Below are 22,049 nucleotides of genomic sequence, written 5' to 3'. Positions count from 1 at the left end.
TGAATGTGAGTGTGGGAGAGTGTGAGTGTGTGTGAATGTGAGTGTGGGAGAGTGTGAGTGTGAGTGTGTGTGAATGTGAGTGTGGGAGAGTGTGAGTGTGAGTGTGTGTGAATGTGAGTGTGGGAGAGTGTGAGTGTGTGTGAATGTGAGTGTGGGAGAGTGTGAGTGTGAGTGTGTGTGAATGTGAGTGTGGGAGAGTGTGAGTGTGAGTGTGTGTGAATGTGAGTGTGGGAGAGTGTGAGTGTGAGTGTGTGTGAATGTGAGTGTGGGAGAGTGTGAGTGTGAGTGTGTGTGAATGTGAGTGTGGGAGAGTGTGAGTGTGTGTGAATGTGAGTGTGGGAGAGTGTGAGTGTGTGTGAATGTGAGTGTGGGAGAGTGTGAGTGTGAGTGTGTGTGAATGTGAGTGTGGGAGAGTGTGAGTGTGTGTGAATGTGTGTGTGGGAGAGTGTGAGTGTGAGTGTGTGTGAATGTGAGTGTGGGAGAGTGTGAGTGTGAGTGTGTGTGAATGTGAGTGTGGGAGAGTGTGAGTGTGTGTGAATGTGAGTGTGGGAGAGTGTGAGTGTGAGTGTGTGTGAATGTGAGTGTGGGAGAGTGTGAGTGTGAGTGTGTGTGAATGTGAGTGTGGGAGAGTGTGAGTGTGTGTGAATGTGAGTGTGGGAGAGTGAGTGTGTGTGAATGTGAGTGTGGGAGAGTGTGAGTGTGAGTGTGTATGAATGTGAGTGTGGGAGAGTGTGAGTGTGAGTGTGTGTGAATGTGAGTGTGGGAGAGTGTGAGTGTGAGTGTGTGTGAATGTGAGTGTGGGAGAGTGTGAGTGTGAGTGTGTGTGAATGTGAGTGTGGGAGAGTGTGAGTGTGTGTGAATGTGAGTGTGGGAGAGTGTGAGTGTGTGTGAATGTGAGTGTGGGAGAGTGTGAGTGTGAGTGTGTGTGAATGTGAGTGTGGGAGAGTGTGAGTGTGTGTGAATGTGAGTGTGGGAGAGTGTGAGTGTGAGTGTGTGTGAATGTGAGTGTGGGAGAGTGTGAGTGTGAGTGTGTGTGAATGTGAGTGTGGGAGAGTGTGAGTGTGAGTGTGTGTGAATGTGAGTGTGGGAGAGTGTGAGTGTGAGTGTGTGTGAATGTGAGTGTGGGAGAGTGTGAGTGTGAGTGTGTGTGAATGTGAGTGTGGGAGAGTGTGAGTGTGTGTGAATGTGAGTGTGGGAGAGTGTGAGTGTGTGTGAATGTGAGTGTGGGAGAGTGTGAGTGTGAGTGTGTGTGAATGTGAGTGTGGGAGAGTGTGAGTGTGTGTGAATGTGAGTGTGGGAGAGTGTGAGTGTGAGTGTGTGTGAATGTGAGTGTGGGAGAGTGTGAGTGTGAGTGTGTGTGAATGTGAGTGTGGGAGAGTGTGAGTGTGAGTGTGTGTGAATGTGAGTGTGGGAGAGTGTGAGTGTGAGTGTGTGTGAATGTGAGTGTGGGAGAGTGTGAGTGTGAGTGTGTGTGAATGTGAGTGTGGGAGAGTGTGAGTGTGAGTGTGTGTGAATGTGAGTGTGGGAGAGTGTGAGTGTGTGTGAATGTGAGTGTGGGAGAGTGTGAGTGTGTGTGAATGTGAGTGTGGGAGAGTGTGCATGCTGTCGGACTTCCCATTTCCCCAGTCCTCCGCAGGATCCAGGTCTATTGCCGCCACGTTAGCTTTTGAAGAACTGTGAGAAAAGAGATCTCCAGGAAGTGATGTACGAACTCTGACAATAACACGGGCCCTAGTGAGGTTTCTGTATCACTCGAGATAAAGGAGCAGCCAGCAGCTCTGAAATAGCCTCCTTTATATGTGGAAAGGTCAGGCCACAAGGACCAGTAACTTTCTTGGCTTTATTTCAAGATTGTACTGAGATTTTTATATTTTAAAAGAAATCTCTAGATAATTTCTTTTGTCAGTTTTTGGTCCCCAGCCCAGCTCTCTCCGTTCCAGCACCGATCTCCATGTTGGAGCCTGAACTGTATAGACGAGCAAGAGACTGCTCCTCTTCCTACTGCAGTCACTGGATCACTAACACTGCCTGTTTCCACCTCTGTAACATCACCCGACTCCACCCCCTGCCTCAGCTCAGCAACTGTGGAAACCCTCAGTCTTACCCTCATCCCCTCTAGACTTGTTGGCCTCCCACTTGCTACCCTCTCTAAACCTGAGGTCACCCACAACTCTACTTACTGCCTGTGGACAAGTCAAATCCGGTTCACCTATCACCATCCCCCCTCCCCCTGTCTGTCCTCCCTGACCTACATTGGCTCCCCTCCCGGCAACACCTCCATTTTTAAATGCTCAACTTTTGGGTCCAAACCCCTCCATGGCCTTGCCCACCTCTCTTACTCTTTGACCCCTTCCAGCCCCACAACCCTCCGAGATCTCTGCTCTCCTCAAACTCTGGCATCTTGCGCGCCCCCTGATTTTAATCTTTCCGCCATTAATGGCCGTGCCTTCAGCCCCTGGGCCCTGAGTTCCAGAAGCCTCCTGCAGCCCCCCCACCTCTAATGGCTCCTTAAAACCTACCCCTTTGACCAAGAGTTTGGTCCCGTGGCTCAATCTCTAATTATGTAAAGCCCTTTGGCGAATTTTTACCACATCAAAGGCACTAACTTATCAGGAATGGAATTCTGAATGACATATTGTTCCGTAGCTTACCCTGGAGTGGGGGTGGAGGGTGGAGGTGGTGGGTGGGGGTGGGGGTGGGGGTGGTGGGTCAACACGATCCCCCCTGGTGTGATCAGTTATCCGAAAGATTGAAACTGGTGCCCCCCTTACTCTGCACAGTTCTGTAAAATTCTAAAGAGATGTTTTTGGACAATGTCAGAAGTGTAAAAGAGAGGATTTCACCATCAGGAACGCTGCTTAAAATCATGGAAAGATCCTACAGTCAAGCTGAGCCTTCTTTGTGCATTTACATAGAAAGGACAGCAGGGAGGCCATTCAGCCCAAACAGTCAGGGTTAGCGTTCATCCACCACGCCGACATTTTTTCAGTCACAGAATTACAGAATCACACAGTGCAGGAGAGGCCCTTTGGCCCATCGAGTCTGCACCGACACGTGAGAAACACCTGACCTACCTACCTAATCCCATTTACCAGCACTTGGCCATAGCCTTGAATGTTATGATGTGCCAAGTGCTCATCCAGGTACTTTTTAAAGGATGTGAGGCAACCCGCCTCCACCACCCTCCCAGGCAGCGCATTCCAGACCGTCACCACCCTCTGGGTAAAAAAGTTTTTCCTCACATCCCCCCTAAACCTCCTGCCCCTCACCTTGAACTTGTGTCCCCTTGTGACTGACCCTTCAACTAAGGGGAACAGCTGCTCCCTATCCACCCTGTCCATGCCCCTGTCTTCCTGAGTTTGTGGGAGTATAGATAATGCTGGTGGAGATATCAGCTGAGGCTCTGAATGGTGAAGTTGTGTCCTGCTTTCAGATTCCGGTATTGAAGGCTGATGCCTCAGTGCAGGAATGAGGGAGCACAACATTGTTGGAGGTGCTTAGGGGTGTCACATAACCCATGCCTATGGTGTAGAGTCTTGAACCCATGCAGGTGCCCTGAGGGGATCTGACACTCAGCTCGTCCCCTGAGTTAGAATTGTTGTGAGTTCAATCCCACTGCAGAGACTTGGACACAAAGTCCAGTACTGAGGGAGTGCTGCACTGCTGTCTTGCAGATGAGACATTAAATTGCTTTCTCAGGTCAGTGAAAGAGATCCCATGACACTTCTTTGAAGAAGTGCAAATGCCCTGGCCAACATTACTCACTATAACTGATAAACTGAACATTATCACGTTACAATTTATGCAGCATTACAGCAATGACTGGACTTCAAAAGAAGTGAAGCTTCAATTGAGATTGGCTGTAAAGTGCCTTGGGGCATCCTGAGATTGTGAATCACACAATGTTTACAGCACAGAAGGAGGACATTCAGCCCATTGTGTCTGCACTGGCTCTCCCAATGAGTAACACACCTAGTGCCATCCCCCCATAACCCTGCACATTCTTCCTTTTCAGATAGTTCTCCAATTCCCTCTTGAATGCCTCGATTGACCTTGTCTCCACCACACTCTCAGGCAGCGCACTCCAGATCCTAACCACTCGATTGACCCTACCTTCATCACAACCTCAGGCAGCGCACTCCAGATCCTACTCACTCGATTGACCCTGTCTCCACCACACTCTCAGGCAGCACATTCCAGATCCTAACCACTCGATTGACCCTGTCTCCACCACACTCTCAGGCAGCACATTCCAGATCCTAACCACTCGATTGACCCTGTCTCCACCACACTCTCAGGCAGCACATTCCAGATCCTAACCACTCGATTGACCCTGCCTCCACCACACTCTCAGGCAGCGCACTCCAGATCTCCAAGTCAGGAAGGTGAGTGACTTGGAGGAGAACTTCCAGGCGGTGATGTTCCCATCTATCTGCTGCCCTTGTCCTTCTAGATGGTAGCGGTCGTGGGTTTGGAAGGTGCTGTCTAAGGAGCCTTGGTGGGTTCCTGCAGTGAACTTTCCACAGCCCAAGCCCCTTCATGTCCTCATCTGAAATGCACACAGGTGGTATTTTCACTCAGAGTCACTAGTTAACAGTCAGACAGCTTGGCTACTGTTTCCCATGCACGGCTCAACTTGTCAATCCTCCGGGGATTAATCCCTGAGCAGCCCAGGATTTTAAAAAAAAACCTTGGCTAAAATTGAGTGTTTTTCTTTCATTTTCTTTGAACATTTTCGCTCATTGTGTTCTTAACCTATTGGAGTTTGGGGGAGAAAAGGGCTGTTTGACCAGGTGGGGCATTTGGAGACGGGGGGGTGACCAGAGGTGATGAGACCTCCAGGACGATGACCGATCAGAGGTGGCAGCAGTGGAGCTAGTTGGAACACTGATGCAGTCGCTGATTGGGATCAGCTCAGAGCACACAATGAATCTGGTCCTTCCTGCCATGAATAACTTACTCACACACCGAGCTATTATTCACCAAATAGACTGACACTGGCTGACTCCACATGACTTGATCTGAGACTGAAGGTCACCTCGCCCTCTTTAATGGACACACTGACACCCACCACAACAACAACGTGTACTTATATGGCGCCTCCAATGTAGCGCAACATCCCAAGGCAGGAGTGTCATCGAACAGAATTTGACGGTGAACCGCAAAGGAGAGGCTTAGAACAGGTGAGGTGGGTTTTAAGGAGCGTCTTAAAGGAGGAGGGAGAGGCGGAGGGGTTAGGAAGTCCCAGAGACTGAAGGTAGGGCCACCGATGGTGGAGTGAAGAGATTTAGGGATGTGCAGGAGCTTCGAATCGGTGGACCATGGATACCTCACAGGAGACGACAGAGGTGGGTGGTGGGGGTGGGGGGTCGAAGACGTGCAGAGGTTTGAAAGCAAGGATGTGAAGTTTAAATCGGGGCGATTGCTGGATCTGGGGACAGTGTAGGTCAGTGAGCATGGGGTGGGCTGGTGTGAGCAGAGAGTTGGAGTTTACGGAGGTCACAAGATGGGAGGCTGGCAAGGAGAGCATTGGAACAGTGGAGCCTCCGAGACGTGGGATGATTTTGCCACCGAAATTGAAATGAAAATATCACCCATTGTTTGTTCACAACTTCCTCTTGTTCCCTCTCTCTCCCACTTGTCCACAATAGTGCTCTACATTTTGTCATAATGAGGTAAGGCCACTGTAGGAAATTGCTTCATTGAAACCAAAAGGCAGGAAACAATGAGACCAGACCTTGGCAGCCCAAGGGAGCATTTTGCTTATTGCAACATCAAGAGAAGCAATATAAATCACTCCAATATTACCAACATCTCCTGCCATTCTACCCTGGTGACTGACTGTGGGAAAAAACTCATTCAGTTAAATGACCGGTAATTGGGGTGTGTCACAGGGTCTGGCCAACATGTGTCCTTTATAAAGAATCAGTTAAAAGGTTAAGATGGAGGAGATGAAAGGGATGGAGGAGGATTTTCTCTTAATTGGGAGCTGCCGATGATGCCCTCTTTGCTATCTCTGTAATAGCAAAAAGAGAGTTAAGAAGCAAGAAAGTTATATTAAACATACATCGGTTACACGGTTAGACCACAGCTATTGTATTGTGCAGAGTTCTGGTCTCCCTATTACAAATAGGATATAGAGGCGTTGGAGAAGCTGCAACAATGATTGAGGTTAAAACCACCAGGAAAGACCAGAGAAGAGAAAGCTGAGGACTGGCCAGATCCAGGTTTGATAGGCTGGATTTAGAAAAGGCCGGAATTTTCTAGCCCCTCACGCCGGAGGGATCTTCCGGTCCCGCTGATGTGAATTGAGATTTCAATGGCTCGGGGAACCTGACGAGGTGGTAGGGGTTGGTCTAGGAAATTCCGGCCGATGTTTCCATCGATCTAAGATATTCATTAATAAATCCAATCAGGAATTCAGGAGAAACGTCGTTACCCAGTGAGCGGTGGGAATGTGGAACTTGCTACTGCAGGGAGTAGTTGAGACGAATGGTGTAGATGTATTTAAGGGCAATCTGGGTAAACACAGGGAGAAGTAGGAATGCAAGGTTATGGCAAAACAGGAGCAGAAAATGCTGGAAATATTCAGCAGACGCGGCAGCATCTGTGGAGACAGGAAGTTAGAAAACTGAGTAGTTCCAGCGTTGTCTGATTTTATTTCAGACTTCGAGCATTTGCATTTTGTTTCTGTAGAAGGTTCTGCTGAGGAGGTGGGGGGGTTAGATGAATTAATGTAAGACGAGGCTTGTTAGCAGCATCAGTGCTTCCTGGGCCGAGTGGCCTGTTTGTGTGGATTAGTGTCACCTCCTGTTTCTGCAGGCCTGAATTTTCAGCTCAGAGGATGGGTGCGATTGGCAGGTCTGGGATGGGCTGGGAAACGGGACCGCTGATGCGATCGGCCCCCGAGCGCCACTTCACGCAGGCTGGCCGATTCACGGGCGCTGGAAAGCTCAGCGTTGCCAGGGTTGAGGGGGTGGGGGGTGACAGGAAGCCCCCTGAAGGCAGAGAGCTGCCTCTGGGGAGCGGCAGACCCGAAACAGGAAAAATAAAGGTTTCAAAATTGGAAGTGAAAAGTATCCATGGATCATTGTCAGTCACCTGAAAGTTGTAGCGAATAAAAACCCTGTCCGCAGAGATTTATTTATATTTTATTTCATGGCGGAAATCTCATCCTGCCTATGGGTGAGGTTTGCTGAAAAGTGTGAAGGCTGCCTGGCCGATTTGCCCAGGTTGGTTGGCCTACGTAAAATGACAGACAAATTGCGTCAGTAATGGATTAATTTCCTTCTTAATTGTAAGAGGGCGCACTTCCCACTTCTGCGCGCACCCGCCCACTGAAATATCAGGCGAGCGCGGGATGACATCATCTCACGTGATTTCTCGCCAATCGGGTCGGGCACCACACCCACCCAATCAGGGTAAAATTCAGCCCATAAAGTTTCAAACTCCAGCTGCCTCGTCCACCCCCTCAACCACAACTGTCTGACTTTATAGACATCTGCCCCTTACCCCACCTGTAAGAGCTTCCTTAAAACCCATTTTCCTTTGTGTAGACTTTTACTCGTCCTTTTTTAAGCATTTTTTACTCAGCTCATTGTCCATGTTTGCTCCCACGACATTAAAGTACATTGGAATGTTTCTCTACGTTAAGAGTGTTAGTGGAATACAAGCTGTTAATATTGTTGTTGTGTTGGTGGTGGAACTCACTGTGGAGAGGAAGGGGAGTACCAATCCCATGGGGAGGTGGTGGTGTAGTGGTAACATCACTGGACTAGTAATCCAGAGGTCCAGGCTAATGCTCTGGGGGCGTGGGTTCAAATCCCACTACAGCAGCTGGTAGAATTTAAATTCAGTTAATAAACCTGGAATTGAAAAGAAGCTGTGGAAATCTGCTGTCCTTACCTGGTCCAGCCTCCGTGTAACTCCAGACCCACAGCAATGTGGTTGACTCTTAGCCACACTCTGAAATGGCCCAGCAAGCCACTTGATTCAAGGGTAATTAGGGATGGGCAACAAATGCTGGCCTTGCCGAGTGATGCCCACATTGTGTGAAAGAATACCCACCTCATGCCCTTTCTCAGCCAAGGACTTGCCAAGCAAACTTCAAGGACACAAGGGTTCCTGGCAGAAGAGGTGGTGTGGCTTCTATTTGTGGAGTTGCACTGCTTATTCTTGGTGTTCCGACATCTATCTACAGTAAGTGCTTTATCTGGACTTTTGCAGCAAAGCAAGAGGCAACCTTACTCCATTTATTTTCTAGCACAGCCCCCTTGCTGAAATGGGAATGTCAGTGCCCTGAAAAAGGATCAGAAACAGGGAAATAGGAGAAAATGTGCCCTGGTTTATCTATGTGTGCGATGTGCCTCCACATCAATGGGCACAGACTAGTTTTGTTCTTTATTGTGCCTACCTGGGATAGAATGGCCAACAGAAATAATCTCCCTGATCAAATCCTCCAATCTCTGACTATAGAGGGGACTGATGGTGCCAAACAGCGCTGAAGGAGACTATTTGGCCCACAGTGTCCATGCTGGCTCTTTGAAAGATCTATCCAATGAAGACCACTCCCCCTGCTCTCCACCACCCCCCGCACACCCCCATCACCCTGCAAATTTCTCTTTTTCAGGTATTTAACTAATTTTCTTTTGAAAGTTGCTGTTGAATCTGCTTCCACTGCCCTTTCAGGCAGTATGCCCCAGACCACAATAACTTGCTGTAAAAAAGTTGCTCCTCATTTCGCACCCCTCCCCCACCCTTTTGTTTGCCAATTATCACGAACCTGTTGGTTTCTAGTGGTTGATCCCTGGCAGTGTATATAATCTTTCACTACTCACTCTATTAGAAACCTTCATAATTAAATCTCCCCTTAACCTTCACTGTTTTGAGAGGAACAATTCCATAATGATGCTGGTGAGATTTTAACAATACCCACCCACTTAAAATTGGGCCTAATACTCCAGTTGAAGCCTATATGGAATTTTATAAAGTTTTAGCGAACCTTCCTTGCTTTTGTAAAAAAAAAACAAAAAACTGCGGATGCTGGAAATCCAAAACAAAACCAGAAACAGAAATGCCTGGAAAAACTCAGCAGGTCTGGCAGCAGCGGTGGAGAAGAGCACAGTTGACGTTTCGAGTCCTCATGACCCTTCAACAGAACTAAGTAAAATTAGGAAAGGGGTGAAATATAAGCTGGTTTAAGGGGGTGGGGTGGGGGTGGGGGGGGGGGTCGGTGGTGGTTTGGGACAAGCAGCCAGTGATAGGTGGAGATAACCAAAAGCTGTCACAGACAAAAGAACAAAGAGGTGTTGAAGGTGGTGATATTATCTAAAGGCATGTGCTAATTAAGAGCATAAGACAGGACAGATAAGGTACAGATAGCTCTAGTGGGGATGGGGAATACTAAAAGGTAGAAATAAACAATGGTGGAAATACATTTAAAACATAAATGTCACTTATAAGTAGTGGGAAACCTTCCTGATCCATGACAGGCCAGAGAGATGGTATAGTATAGCATTCAAAGTGAAAAACTAATTCACAAACCAGTCCTGATACTCACCCATGGGAGACACCACTGCATTGACCCCTTTGGTCAACACTTCTGTTGAAGGGTCATGAGGACTCGAAACGTCAACTCTTTTCTTCTCCGCCGATGCTGCCAGACCTGCTGAGTTTTTCCAGGTAATTCTGTTTTTGTTTTGGATTTCCAGCATCCGCAGTTTTTTTGTTTTTACTTCATCAATGCTCTCTACCTGATGTCTTAGCTCAAGTTTTGTAACCATTGTTCCTTTACTCCCATGGCTTCTACGTTTGTGAATGGTGATGATGAAAACAACTGGGGAGGGCCCCAAGATGCTTCCCAAAAGGGGCAAATTTGTCATGTACCAACCAGGAGTTGGCAGAGATTATCTTGGTGTGGTGAAAGAGATGGGATTTGAGGACGTATTTGAAGGTAGCGAAAGATATGGCAAGGTGGGAAGGGATGGGGTTAGGGAGACAGGATATGATCCCTGAAGGTACTGGTTCTAAGGAAGGAATTTCTTCTCTAAAAGGGCAGTGAATGTCTGGAATTCTCTACCCCAGAGAGTTGTGGAGGCTAGATCACTGAAAGCATTTAAAGAGGAGGTAGATAGATTTTTGAAATATTGGGGAGTTGAGGGCTATGAGGAGCTGGCATGAAAGAGTTGAGGCCTGGGGCAGATCTGCCATGATCTTGTTGAATCTTGAGGGGCCGAATGGCCTGCTCCTATTTCTTATGTTCTTATGTTTTATTGGTGGGACAGAGGAGATGGGGGATACATTGCTGGTCAGAGTTAGAGGAAAAGAGGGTGCAAGTTGAAATGTTGGGCTAGAGAAGGTTCCGGAGACAACTGGGGAAGGTCATGGATATATTTGTGAATTAAGGTGAAGGTTTTGAAATAAAAGCAGCAGGAGTGAGGAGACAATGAGGGAACAGGAGTGATGGGTCAGTGAGAAAATGCAAGGATTAGGGTAGATCAATGGAGTTTTGCATCATTTGGAGTATGTGCAGGGTGAAGGGAGAGAGGTGAAGAATTCGAGGCTGGAAGGGATGGTGGGATTGATGGCAGTTTCACTGGGAGTTAGGTAAGAGAGAAGGAGTTGGGGTTATTGATGGAGATAGAGATTGTGACAGATTACAATGGCTTCAAACTTCCTTGAACATTTCCTCCCTGACAATGTCTCAGGGTAAACCGGCCAAGAGTGAAAACCAGCCCTGCCGGTATCCTGAGAATCTCAGCGTCTGGGCCCTTGTTCACTTTACCAGCCGACAGGCTGCTACATTAGACCTGTTCTTCTCATCTTGGAGGAGCCAAGATTACCCCAACATCCCCCTGCCCACCCACTCTCCTACACTTCCACCTTGTGGGAGAGTTTGAGGTGCAGGTGCTCTAAGAAAATGTGCTGGCCATATAACTTTTCGATCTACTATTACATTGTTTTCCTAATCATTTGAGTCCCCAAACGTCAATAAATCTATGCTTTTAGGTAAAAAATATTAGTACCGGTAGTTATTTTATTTTGATCCATGTGGTATTTTGAATCATTAGTCTTTAGCATAACTAGAATTTCATTATGCAAGTTTAATTATTTAATTCAAGCCTATTAAAAACATGAATTACAGAAAGTTTTACTTACTTCTGGCCGGGGGATGGTATATAGAGGGCCACTGCTTTCCTTGATTTATATTAATAACCTAGACCTGTGTGCACAGGGCACAATTTCAACATTTGAAGAAGGCACAAGACTTGGAAGTTTTGTGAACTGTGAGGAGGATAGTGATCGACTTGAAGAGGATCTAGGCAGGCTGGTGGACACATGGCAGATGAGATTTAATGTAAGGGGAGGGTGAGGGAAGGAATTGGGGAGAGGAGGGGGGAGAACGGGGCATGGAAGAGGAGAGGGAAAGAATATGGGGTGGGAGAGGACAGGGGGAGGAATGGGATGGGGAAGGATGTGGAGGGAGGTGAAGAAGTATGATGGATTCTGGAGGGGGGGTGGAGGGAATGGAGAGGTGAGGAAGGGTGGAGTGGGGGGAGAAATGATTGGGAGCGAGGAAGGAAGGGGGTGGATTCTGACCCGCTTCTCCAGGATAGAGGGTTGTGGGGTGTGGAGCAGCCTCTGGGAGAGTGTATTTAAATACAGGGCGCAAATCCTGCAGTCAGGAGTTAGGGCTGAGGAACTGTCATGAAGCAAGAGTCCTCAGATACGAGGCTTCATCATTTACTGGATGAACAAAGCACAGTGCAAAGTATTGTCCTCCTTAGAGCTGACTTCGCCCCTTAATAACACCAGAGCCAACACCAGAAACAAAACACACAAGTGCAAAACAGATGCTGCAATTCTGAATATCTTTGGAAAAGAGAAATTACTTCAAACACTTAGCAGGTTTGGAAGCATCAGTGCCGGGAGAAACAGAATGGCTTCAGGTCCATGACCTTTCCGAAGTGCAGCGCTGGGAAATGTTTAAGAGAAGCAACAGTTCACAGCATATCAGGGCTGGGCTAAGTGAAACTTTTACAAACATGGAAACATCTCAGTATGAAAGTGACCAGAAAAAGTAAAGTTCCAAGAATGGACTCAGGTGCCTGAACAGATCTCCAGAACTGCCTGTCTTGGTTGTCCAGTCTGTCAGTCATGTGACACTCACTCAGCCATCAGACAAATGCAGAATATGGAACTCAAAAGATAAAAACAAAAAAACTGCGGATGCTGGAAATCCAAAACAAAAACAGAATTACCTGGAAAAACTCAGCAGGTCTGGCAGCATTGATGCTGCCAGACCTGCTGAGATTTTCCCAGGTAATTCTGTTTTTGTTATGGAACTCAAATGTTACTCTGAATGCAAAGGGAGGCAAAGTCATGGAAGATGATCCCCACTCCCCCCAATACACAGTGAACTCAGCCTTAATACAAGACTCACAACCCATGAAGCAAAGTGTATTTACTCGAACAAACTTTTCCTGTTAATCACTCATAGCTTTTATGGTGGTGTTAGGAGGGAAAGTGAAACTGCTCCATTGAACTGGTACTATTCTTTCTGTCATTAAACAGTCAGTCAACTAAGTTATTTTTTTATAAATAAAATAAACAAAATGCTTCCGATTAAAGCTGCCTGGGAGCTTCCTGAATTTGAAACACTGGAAAAGTGCACGGGGAGTGAGGCTCACCTTCTTGGCCCTGCTCCTCCGACCCCGCCCCCCTGTGAAACTTCTTCACCAATCGGGATGCTTGCAGAAACTTTTTCTGACCAGTCAGAACGCACGTAACTTTCGGAGCGTAAAATTGGTCGGGGGAAGCTGCGCGCAAAAGCGATAGGGACACTGGTTTAAACATAGCTGCATCCTCCCCCACTCCTGTCACCTCCAGGGCACATAGAAATTGTTTTATACTTGGCACCGTAGTCTATGTGGATATTTTTTTTGGGGGGGGGTGGAATTAATATTTCCCTAATTGCTTTAAAACCGTAAATCGCATTCAGGTCCCCGATCTCTGACGTCTGCATGTTTTGGATGGTTACACATTCTAATTCAAAAACAAAAACAGAATTACCAGGAAAAACTCAGCAGGTCTGACAGCATCTGCAGAGAGGAACACAGTTAACATTTCGAGTCCGTATGACTCTTCAACAGAACTAAGGAAAAATAGAAAAGAGGTGAAATATAAGCTGGTTTAAGGGGGGGGGGGGTGGGACAGATAGAGCTGGATAGAGGGCCAGGGATAGGTAGAGATAGCCAAATGATGTCATAGACAAAAAGGACAAAGACGTGTTGAAGGTGGTGATATTATCTAAGGAATGTGTTAATTAAGGGTAGAAAGCAGGACAAGCAAGGTACAGACAGTCCTAGTGGGGGTGGGGTGGAGTGAAGGAACCGCAAAAGGCTAAAAGGTAGAGATAAAACAACGGATGGAAATACATTTAAAAATAATGGAAATAGGTGGGAAAAGAAAAATCTATATAAATTATTGGAGAAAACGGGGGGGATCGGAAAGGGGGTGGGGATGGAGGGGAGAGTTTAAGATCTAAAATTGTTGAACTCAATATTCAGTCTGGAAGGCTGTAAAGTGCCTAGTCGGAAGATGAGGTGCTGTTCCTCCAGTTTGTGTTGAGCTTCACTGGAACAATGCAGCAGGCCAAGGACGGACATGTGGGCACGAGAGCAGGGTGGAGTGTTGAAATGGCAAGCGACAGGGAGGTCTGGGTCATGCTTACGGACAGACCGAAGATGTTTTAAAAGGACAAACTGAATCGAAACGCTTTCCGCTTCAAGTCTTTACTGTGCACTCTTCCAGAACATAAAGAAACCATTCCACCTTTGGAAAAAAATTCCATCAATATTTTTGAGAAAATTACAGAAAAACATATCGGCCGAAATTTCCCGTTCTCGTTGGCATCAGGCATCATGACCGGACAATATGACAAGAAAGCCAAAAACCGGTTTCACGACATTGTGAAGCCAGTTTGCGATTGTCCACTCCACCTGTCCATGCCGTTTCCCGCCACTCGACATTGGGAAGGACATTTCAATACATCAGCATCTCGTTATAATCCCAGCTCACCGGAATCATCTCCTCATCCGGGCACATTGGCGAGATCGCGTGCTGATGCTTCACAACACCACTTACAGTACCGGTGAAGAAGGGCCATACAGACTCGAAAGGTTAACTCCGTTTCTCTCTCCACAGAGGCTGTCAGACCTGCTGAGCTTTTCCAGCATTTTCTGTTTTTATTTCAGATTCCCAGCATCTGCAGGATTTTGCTTTTATATCAGGATCTTGGTGTGTGGTGACCTAGCTGTGTGCCTCATGGCTAACAGGGAGTGGAGACGAAGGAAAAGACAGCAGTGGAGGTGCCCAGCTTGGTAGAGGGAGGAGCAGCACCCTCTGGAAGAAGGGGCGGCTGGGCCTCCAGCGCATGCTGCTGAAGATCCACAGTGAGCCGTCGCTGGGTGGGTTTACAGACGGCACTTGTCATTCCTGCAGGTGACCGAGAACCAGTGTCGCCAAAGACTGCACATACCCAGGGAATTGGTCAGTCACATCTGCCAGCGGCTGCAGGATTTGGTGCCACGGGGACATGGAGGGCATCCACTGCCAGTGGCTGTGAAAGTGACCATGGTGCACAATTTCTACCCCAGTGGCTTCTTTCAGGGCTCCACAGGCGACCCCTGTGGGATCTCACAAGCCACCACCCACTAATGCATCCACGAGGTCACGGATGCCATCTTCACAAGGGCAACACAACTTTGTGTGTTTCACCCAGAGAGCCAGGGTGTAAGAGCGATTGGATTTGCCCAGATCTTGGGTTTCCCACAGGTGTAGGGTGCGATCGACTGCACTCATGTGGCGCTCAGATCTCTGTCATAACACATGGTCAACTATGCCAACCACAAGGTCTTCCATTCACTGAATGTGCAGCTGGTACAACTATTACAAACACATCCTACAGGTCTGCGCACGGTTTCCAGGGAGTGACCATGACTCCTACATCCTTAGCAGGTCTCAGATCCCTGACATCTTCCAGGGTCCACAGAGGCTGCAGGGATGGCTCCTCAGGGAATAAGACTCCCCACAGAGGCCGTGACTGATGACACCCGTGCAGCAGCCTCAGACTGCAGCAGAGCGACGCTATAATGAGGCTCACGCTGCAACTTGCAGTTTGGTGGAGCAAATGAGGCTCCGGTGCCTGGACCGGTCTGGTGGGGCCCTGCAATACAGTCCGCAGAGGGTGTCACACATCATCGTCACCTGCTACACCCTTCACAATCTGGTGCTGCGATGGGGAGAGGAACTGCCTGAGGAGGAGATGGAGGAGATGGAAGTCTCCTCTGATGAGGAGGACGCTGATGGGGATGAGGGTGAGGAGGTCCTCAATGATGAGGATGATGGAGATGAGGGTGTTGCACTGGCCAGATGAGGCAGGCGCACTTGGGAGGCCCTCATAGCTGCTAGTAAGGGCTGAAGAAGGAAGCTTTCTTACCTTAACGCCACTATCAGCACCTTCCTTAGCCTTCACCATGAACACTCCCTTTGTCTTGTGTCCATGACGTTTTTGTCAATCTCTCCTTAACCCCCACCTATCACTGACCTTCTGTCCTGCTTTACCTGCTCCACCCTCCCTTAAACAATATAAATTCCATCACATTTCTACTTCTCTTTAGCTTTGAAGAAGAGCCATACGGACTCGAAACGTTAACTCTGTTTCTCTCTCCACAGAGGCTGTCAGACCTGCTGAGTTTTCCAGCATTTCCTGTTTTTAGTTTAAAGATGGTGCCTGGTTTACTGAGGGCCTGAGGGTGATAATGAGGCGGGTGAATCAGAGCTGCACTGTCTGCGACCCTGTGTGTTTCCCGGGAATGTATTATTAGTGAGGTGGGATTGGGATGATAGGGTGTGAAAAGCCGCCATTGTGGCTGGTGGGTAAAACGCCCCTTTTCCCGCCCACAAGAACATTTAGCACCAATCGGGGTCGGTTCCACCCTGAGTTTACCTGTGATTTGCTTAATTGTAAAGTTGACATTTATAGAACCAAACGATGGTTCCGACTCCCCTCACTCCCAACCCCCTCCCCCCACCCCTCCCCCTCCACTCCACCCCAACCCCACCACCCCCTCCCCCCACCTCCACCCCTCCACTCCACCCCAACCCCACCACCCCCTCCCCCCACCTCCACCCCTCCACTCCACCCCAACCCCACCACCCCCTCCCCCCACCTCCACCCCTCCACTCCACCCCAACCCCACCACCCCCTCCCCCCACCTCCACCCCTCCACTCCACCCCAACCCCACCACCCCCTCCCCCCACCTCCACCCCTCCACTCCACCCCAACCCCACCACCCCCTCCCCCCACCCCTCCCCCTCCACTCTACCCCAATCCCACCACCCCCTCCCCCCACCCCTCCCCCTCCACTCCACCCCAATCCCCACCACCCCCTCCCCCCACCTCCACCCCTCCACTCCACCCCAACCCCACCACCCCCCTCCCCCCACCTCCACCCCTCCACTCCACCCCAACCCCACCACCCCCTCCCCCCACCCCTCCCCCTCCACTCCACCCCAACCCCACCACCCCCCTCCCCCCACCCCTCCCCCTCCACTCCACCCCAACCCCACCACCCCCTCCCCCCACCCCTCCCCCTCCACTCCACCCCAATCCCACCACCCCCTCCCCCCACCCCTCCCCCTCCACTCCACCCCAATCCCACCACCCCCTCCCCCCACCCCTCCCCCTCCACTCCACCCCAACCCCACCACCCCCTCCCCCCACCCCTCCCCCTCCACTCCACCCCAACCCCACCACCCCCTCCCCCCACCTCCACCCCTCCACTCCACCCCAACCCCACCACCCCCTCCCCCCACCTCCACCCCTCCACTCCACCCCAACCCCACCACCCCCTCCCCCCACCCCCACACCTCCACCTCCACTCCACCCCAACCCCACCACCCCCTCCCCCCACCTCCACCCCTCCACTCCACCCCAACCCCACCACCCCCTCCCCCCACCCCTCCCCCTCCACTCCACCCCAACCCCACCACCCCCCTCCCCCCACCCCTCCCCCTCCACTCCACCCCAACCCCACCACCCCCCTCCCCCCACCTCCACCCCTCCACTCCACCCCAACCCCACCACCCCCTCCCCCCACCTCCACCCCTCCACTCCACCCCAACCCCACCACCCCCTCCCCCCACCCCTCCCCCTCCACTCCACCCCAACCCCACCACCCCCTCCCCCCACCTCCACCCCTCCCCCTCCACTCCACCCCAACCCCACCACCCCCACCCCCACCCCTCCCCCTCCACTCCACCCCAACCCCACCACCCTCTCCCCCCACCTCTACCCCTCCACTCCACCCCAATCCCACCACCCCCTCCCCCCACCTCCACCCCTCCACTCCACCCCAACCCCAATCCCCACCCCCACCCCCACCCCCACCCCTCCCCCTCCACCCCAACACCAATACCCTCATCCCACTCAACCCCACCCGTCCCCCACCCCTCCACCCCAACCCCAACCCCCTCCCCCCACCCCCCACCCCCCACCCCTCCCCTCCACTCCACCCCAACACCAACCCCCTCCCCCACCCCCACCCCTCCCCCACCCCTCCACCCCAACCCCAATACCCTCACCCCACACTTCCCCCACCCCTCCACCCCAACACCAACCCCCTCCGCCCACCACCCACCCCACCCCAACCCCTCCACCCCAACCCCAATACCCTCACCCACCCCTCCCCCAACCCTCCACCTCAACCCTAACCCCCTCCCCCACCCTCCCCCACCGCTCCACCACAACCCCCTCTGCCATCCCCCAATTCCTCAACCAACCCCTCCCCCACCCCAACCCCTACCCCCACCCCCAACCCTGTCCCCCCACCCCCACCCACAACCCCTCCCACACCCCCAAACCTACCCCCACCCCCAACCCTGTCCCCCCACCCCCACCCCTCCCCAACCCCTCCACCCCAACCCCAACACCCTCACCCCACCCCTCCCCCACCCCTCCACCCCAACCCCCTCTGCTGTCCCCCAATTCCTCCACCAACCCCTCCCCACCCCCAACCACTCCCACACCCCTCCCCCACCCCAAACCCCGCCCAACACCTCCCCCCACCCCCAACTCCTCCCCCATCCCCAACACCTCCCCAAACCCCTCCCCCCACCCCCCACACAGGTAGCGCTGAGCGTTGCCGCTCCTGTTTCATGCTGGACAGGCCTCAATTGGCCTGCGGTCCGGCCCTGATTGCGGGCGGCGGTCAGCTTCCCGACTGCCCCCACCCACCCCCACCCGCCGAGCCCACCCCCACCCGCCAAGGGCAAAATTCTGCCCCAAGTTCCAATTTTTTAAAGCCGGTCTAGGATTGGCCGCTCAGAGTGAATTATGAAAACTCCTGTTTATAACACTGAGCCCGGGCTCATACCCCCAATTCCCCACGTCCCCCTACTGTCCCCCCCGCCAATGTCCAGGCCCCCCTAATGACCGGGCCCCCCAAATGCCTTGGCACAAACCCCCGTCTCCCCACGTCCTCCCCCACCGGGCCCTGGTCAGAGGTGCTGGGGTGGTGCTCCGGGGCCCTCCGGCAGCTTCTATACCATTGCCTCCACCCGTTCCCCCTCCCCCCACCTATTACCTGCCCCCACCACATTCCCTACCCTCCCTTCTCTTTCCCACCCACTTCCCAACCCTCCCCCTCCCCATTGAAACTGTCCCATTCCACATGCACACCCCTCCCCTTACCCCTTCCCTCTCTCCCACCCCCTTCTCTTCCTCTCCTCCCGCACCCCTCCCTCGCCCTTCCCCCCACCTCTCACCCTCCCTTCTCTCCCCCACCCCTCTCTCCCAACCCCACCTCTCTCCCTCCTTCCGCTCCCCCACCTCTCTCCCTCCTTCCGCTCCCCCACCTCTCTCCCTCCTTCCGCTCCCCCACCTCTCTCCCTCCTTCCGCTCCCCCACCTCTCTCCCTCCTTCCGCTCCCCCACCTCTCTCCCTCCTTCCCGTCCCCCACCTCTCTCCCTCCTTCCGCTCCCCCACCTCTCTCCCTCCTTCCCGTCGCCCACCTCTCTCCCTCCTTCCGCTCCCCCACCTCTCTCCCTCCTTCCGCTCCCCCACCTCTCTCCCTCCTTCCGCTCCCCCACCTCTCTCCCTCCTTCCCGTCCCCCACCTCTCTCCCTCCTTCCGCTCCCCCACCTCTCTCCCTCCTTCCCGTCCCCCACCTCTCTCCCTCCTTCCGCTCCCCCACCTCTCTCCCTCCTTCCGCTCCCCCACCTCTCTCCCTCCTTCCGCTCCCCCACCTCTCTCCCTCCTTCCGCTCCCCCACCTCTCTCCCTCCTTCCCGTCCCCCACCTCTCTCCCTCCTTCCGCTCCCCCACCTCTCTCCCTCCTTCCCGTCCCCCACCTCTCTCCCTCCTTCCGCTCCCCCACCTCTCTCCCTCCTTCCGCTCCCCCACCTCTCTCCCTCCTTCCGCTCCCCCACCTCTCTCCCTCCTTCCGCTCCCCCACCTCTCTCCCTCCTTCCCGTCCCCCACCTCTCTCCCTCCTTCCGCTCCCCCACCTCTCTCCCTCCTTCCCGTCGCCCACCTCTCTCCCTCCTTCCGCTCCCCCACCTCTCTCCCTCCTTCCGCTCCCCCACCTCTCTCCCTCCTTCCGCTCCCCCACCTCTCTCCCTCCTTCCCGTCCCCCACCTCTCTCCCTCCTTCCGCTCCCCCACCTCTCTCCCTCCTTCCGCTCCCCCACCTCTCTCCCTCCTTCCGCTCCCCCACCTCTCTCCCTCCTTCCGCTCCCCCACCTCTCTCCCTCCTTCCGCTCCCCCACCTCTCTCCCTCCTTCCGCTCCCCCACCTCTCTCCCTCCTTCCCGTCCCCCACCTCTCTCCCTCCTTCCGCTCCCCCACCTCTCTCCCTCCTTCCGCTCCCCCACCTCTCTCCCTCCTTCCGCTCCCCCACCTCTCTCCCTCCTTCCGCTCCCCCACCTCTCTCCCTCCTTCCGCACCCCCACCTCTCTCCCTCCTTCCGCTCCCCCACCTCTCTCCCTCCTTCCGCTCCCCCACCTCTCTCCCTCCTTCCGCTCCCCCACCTCTCTCCCTCCTTCCCGTCCCCCACCTCTCTCCCTCCTTCCGCTCCCCCACCTCTCTCCCTCCTTCCCGTCCCCCACCTCTCTCCCTCCTTCCGCTCCCCCACCTCTCTCCCTCCTTCCGCTCCCCCACCTCTCTCCCTCCTTCCGCTCCCCCACCTCTCTCCCTCCTTCCGCTCCCCCACCTCTCTCCCTCCTTCCCGTCCCCCACCTCTCTCCCTCCTTCCGCTCCCCCACCTCTCTCCCTCCTTCCCGTCGCCCACCTCTCTCCCTCCTTCCGCTCCCCCACCTCTCTCCCTCCTTCCGCTCCCCCACCTCTCTCCCTCCTTCCGCTCCCCCACCTCTCTCCCTCCTTCCCGTCCCCACCTCTCTCCCTCCTTCCGCTCCCCCACCTCTCTCCCTCCTTCCGCTCCCCCACCTCTCTCCCTCCTTCCGCTCCCCCACCTCTCTCCCTCCTTCCCGTCCCCCACCTCTCTCCCTCCTTCCGCTCCCCCACCTCTCTCCCTCCTTCCGCTCCCCCACCTCTCTCCCTCCTTCCCGTCCCCCACCTCTCTCCCTCCTTCCGCTCCCCCACCTCTCTCCCTCCTTCCGCTCCCCCACCTCTCTCCCTCCTTCCGCTCCCCCACCTCTCTCCCTCCTTCCGCTCCCCCACCTCTCTCCCTCCTTCCGCACCCCCACCTCTCTCCCTCCTTCCGCTCCCCCACCTCTCTCCCTCCTTCCGCTCCCCCACCTCTCTCCCTCCTTCCGCTCCCCCACCTCTCTCCCTCCTTCCGCTCCCCCACCTCTCTCCCTCCTTCCGCTCCCCCACCTCTCTCCCTCCTTCCGCTCCCCCACCTCTCTCCCTCCTTCCGCTCCCCCACCTCTCTCCCTCCTTCCGCTCCCCCACCTTTCTCCCTCCTTCCGCTCCCCCACCTCTCTCCCTCCTTCCGCTCCCCCACCTCTCTCCCTCCTTCCGCTCCCCCACCTCTCTCCCTCCTTCCCGTCCCCCACACCTCCCTCCCCTCCCCTCTACCTCTCTCCCCTCCCCCTACCGCTCCATCCCTCCCCTCCATCCTTCCTCTCTCCCTCCCAACATGGTAATTAGGGATCAAATTTACAATCGGCCGGCTTCAGAGGGAAAATGGCCGAACCCTTTCGCGGGGAACCCACTGGCTGGACCCGATAATGGTGCCTCGTTGTAGACACGTTAAACTGGGAATAAATTCAACCATAGACCAAGCGAAGGGGTTCCAAACATTGTCATCATCAGGAAACGTTAAACAGCCTTTGTATTTCAATTATCTTTCATCTCTCAGTCACATCCAATCAATGACCTTTTGTCGTATTAATGTATTTTTAATCAGATTGTTGTTATAACATGGATTCCGTGGTGATTCAGGCTACAGGGACTCCCGGGAGAGCCTCACGCTTCCCACCCGCCATTCGTTTTTGTGTCAGTTGAAAAACGGCAAGAAAAGGAACTGAGATCTGGAAGGAGAGACTTGTCTTCGTCGAGGAGCTCGCCGACATCTCTCAGGAACGCTTGAACTGCGCACTGGGTAACACTGCCAGCTCTGAACCCAGAAAGTCGCGCTCCAGAGGCTTGAGCAATGGGGGTCTCGTGTTCCCAGCGCAGGACCGAGGGAGTGCTGCACTGCCTGAGGTGCTGGCTTTCAGGGGAGGCGTTAAACCCACTGTCCCAGACCCCTTTGGAATTACCTTTGAGGAAGGGCAGGCAGCAGAATTCTCCCCCAGCGTCCCGCTCAATGTTTATCCCTCAAGCGGAATAAATAAGCAAAAACAGAAAAGCCTGGGAATACTCAGCAGGCCAGGAGCACCTGTGGAGAGAGGAACAGAGTTAACGTTCCAGGTTGTTGCCCTTGTGCTCAGGTGAAAGCCCATCGACCCTGAGACATTTACTCTGTTCCTCACCCCACAGACGCAGCCTGGCCTGCTGAGTACTTCCAGAATTTTCTGTCCTCTG

The 22,049-nt window shown here is 53.1% G+C and overlaps 1 protein-coding gene across 2 annotated transcripts in view; it reads left to right on the top strand.

Annotated features, from left to right (window-relative positions):
• The window catches only part of timm50 (translocase of inner mitochondrial membrane 50 homolog (S. cerevisiae)), a 197,575-nt gene extending 175,901 nt beyond the window's left edge, over positions 1–21,674 (top strand). Inside the window, exon 11 of one of the 2 annotated variants that reach the window (XM_041179312.1) lies at positions 21,465–21,674. In XM_041179312.1, coding sequence (XP_041035246.1) covers positions 21,465–21,550 — 86 coding nt within the window. In that variant the 3' untranslated portion in view covers positions 21,551–21,674. Of the gene's footprint in view, positions 1–21,429 lie in introns of both variants that reach the window. The other variant, XM_041179311.1, reaches the window with a different exon arrangement.
• Positions 21,675–22,049: the final 375 nt, after the last annotated feature.

This window comes from Carcharodon carcharias, chromosome 34, assembly GCF_017639515.1.
Source record: "Carcharodon carcharias isolate sCarCar2 chromosome 34, sCarCar2.pri, whole genome shotgun sequence".
Lineage (NCBI taxonomy): Eukaryota > Metazoa > Chordata > Chondrichthyes > Lamniformes > Lamnidae > Carcharodon > Carcharodon carcharias.
Note: the sequence above shows the minus strand (reverse complement) of the source record. Positions and strands in the feature narration are given on the sequence as shown.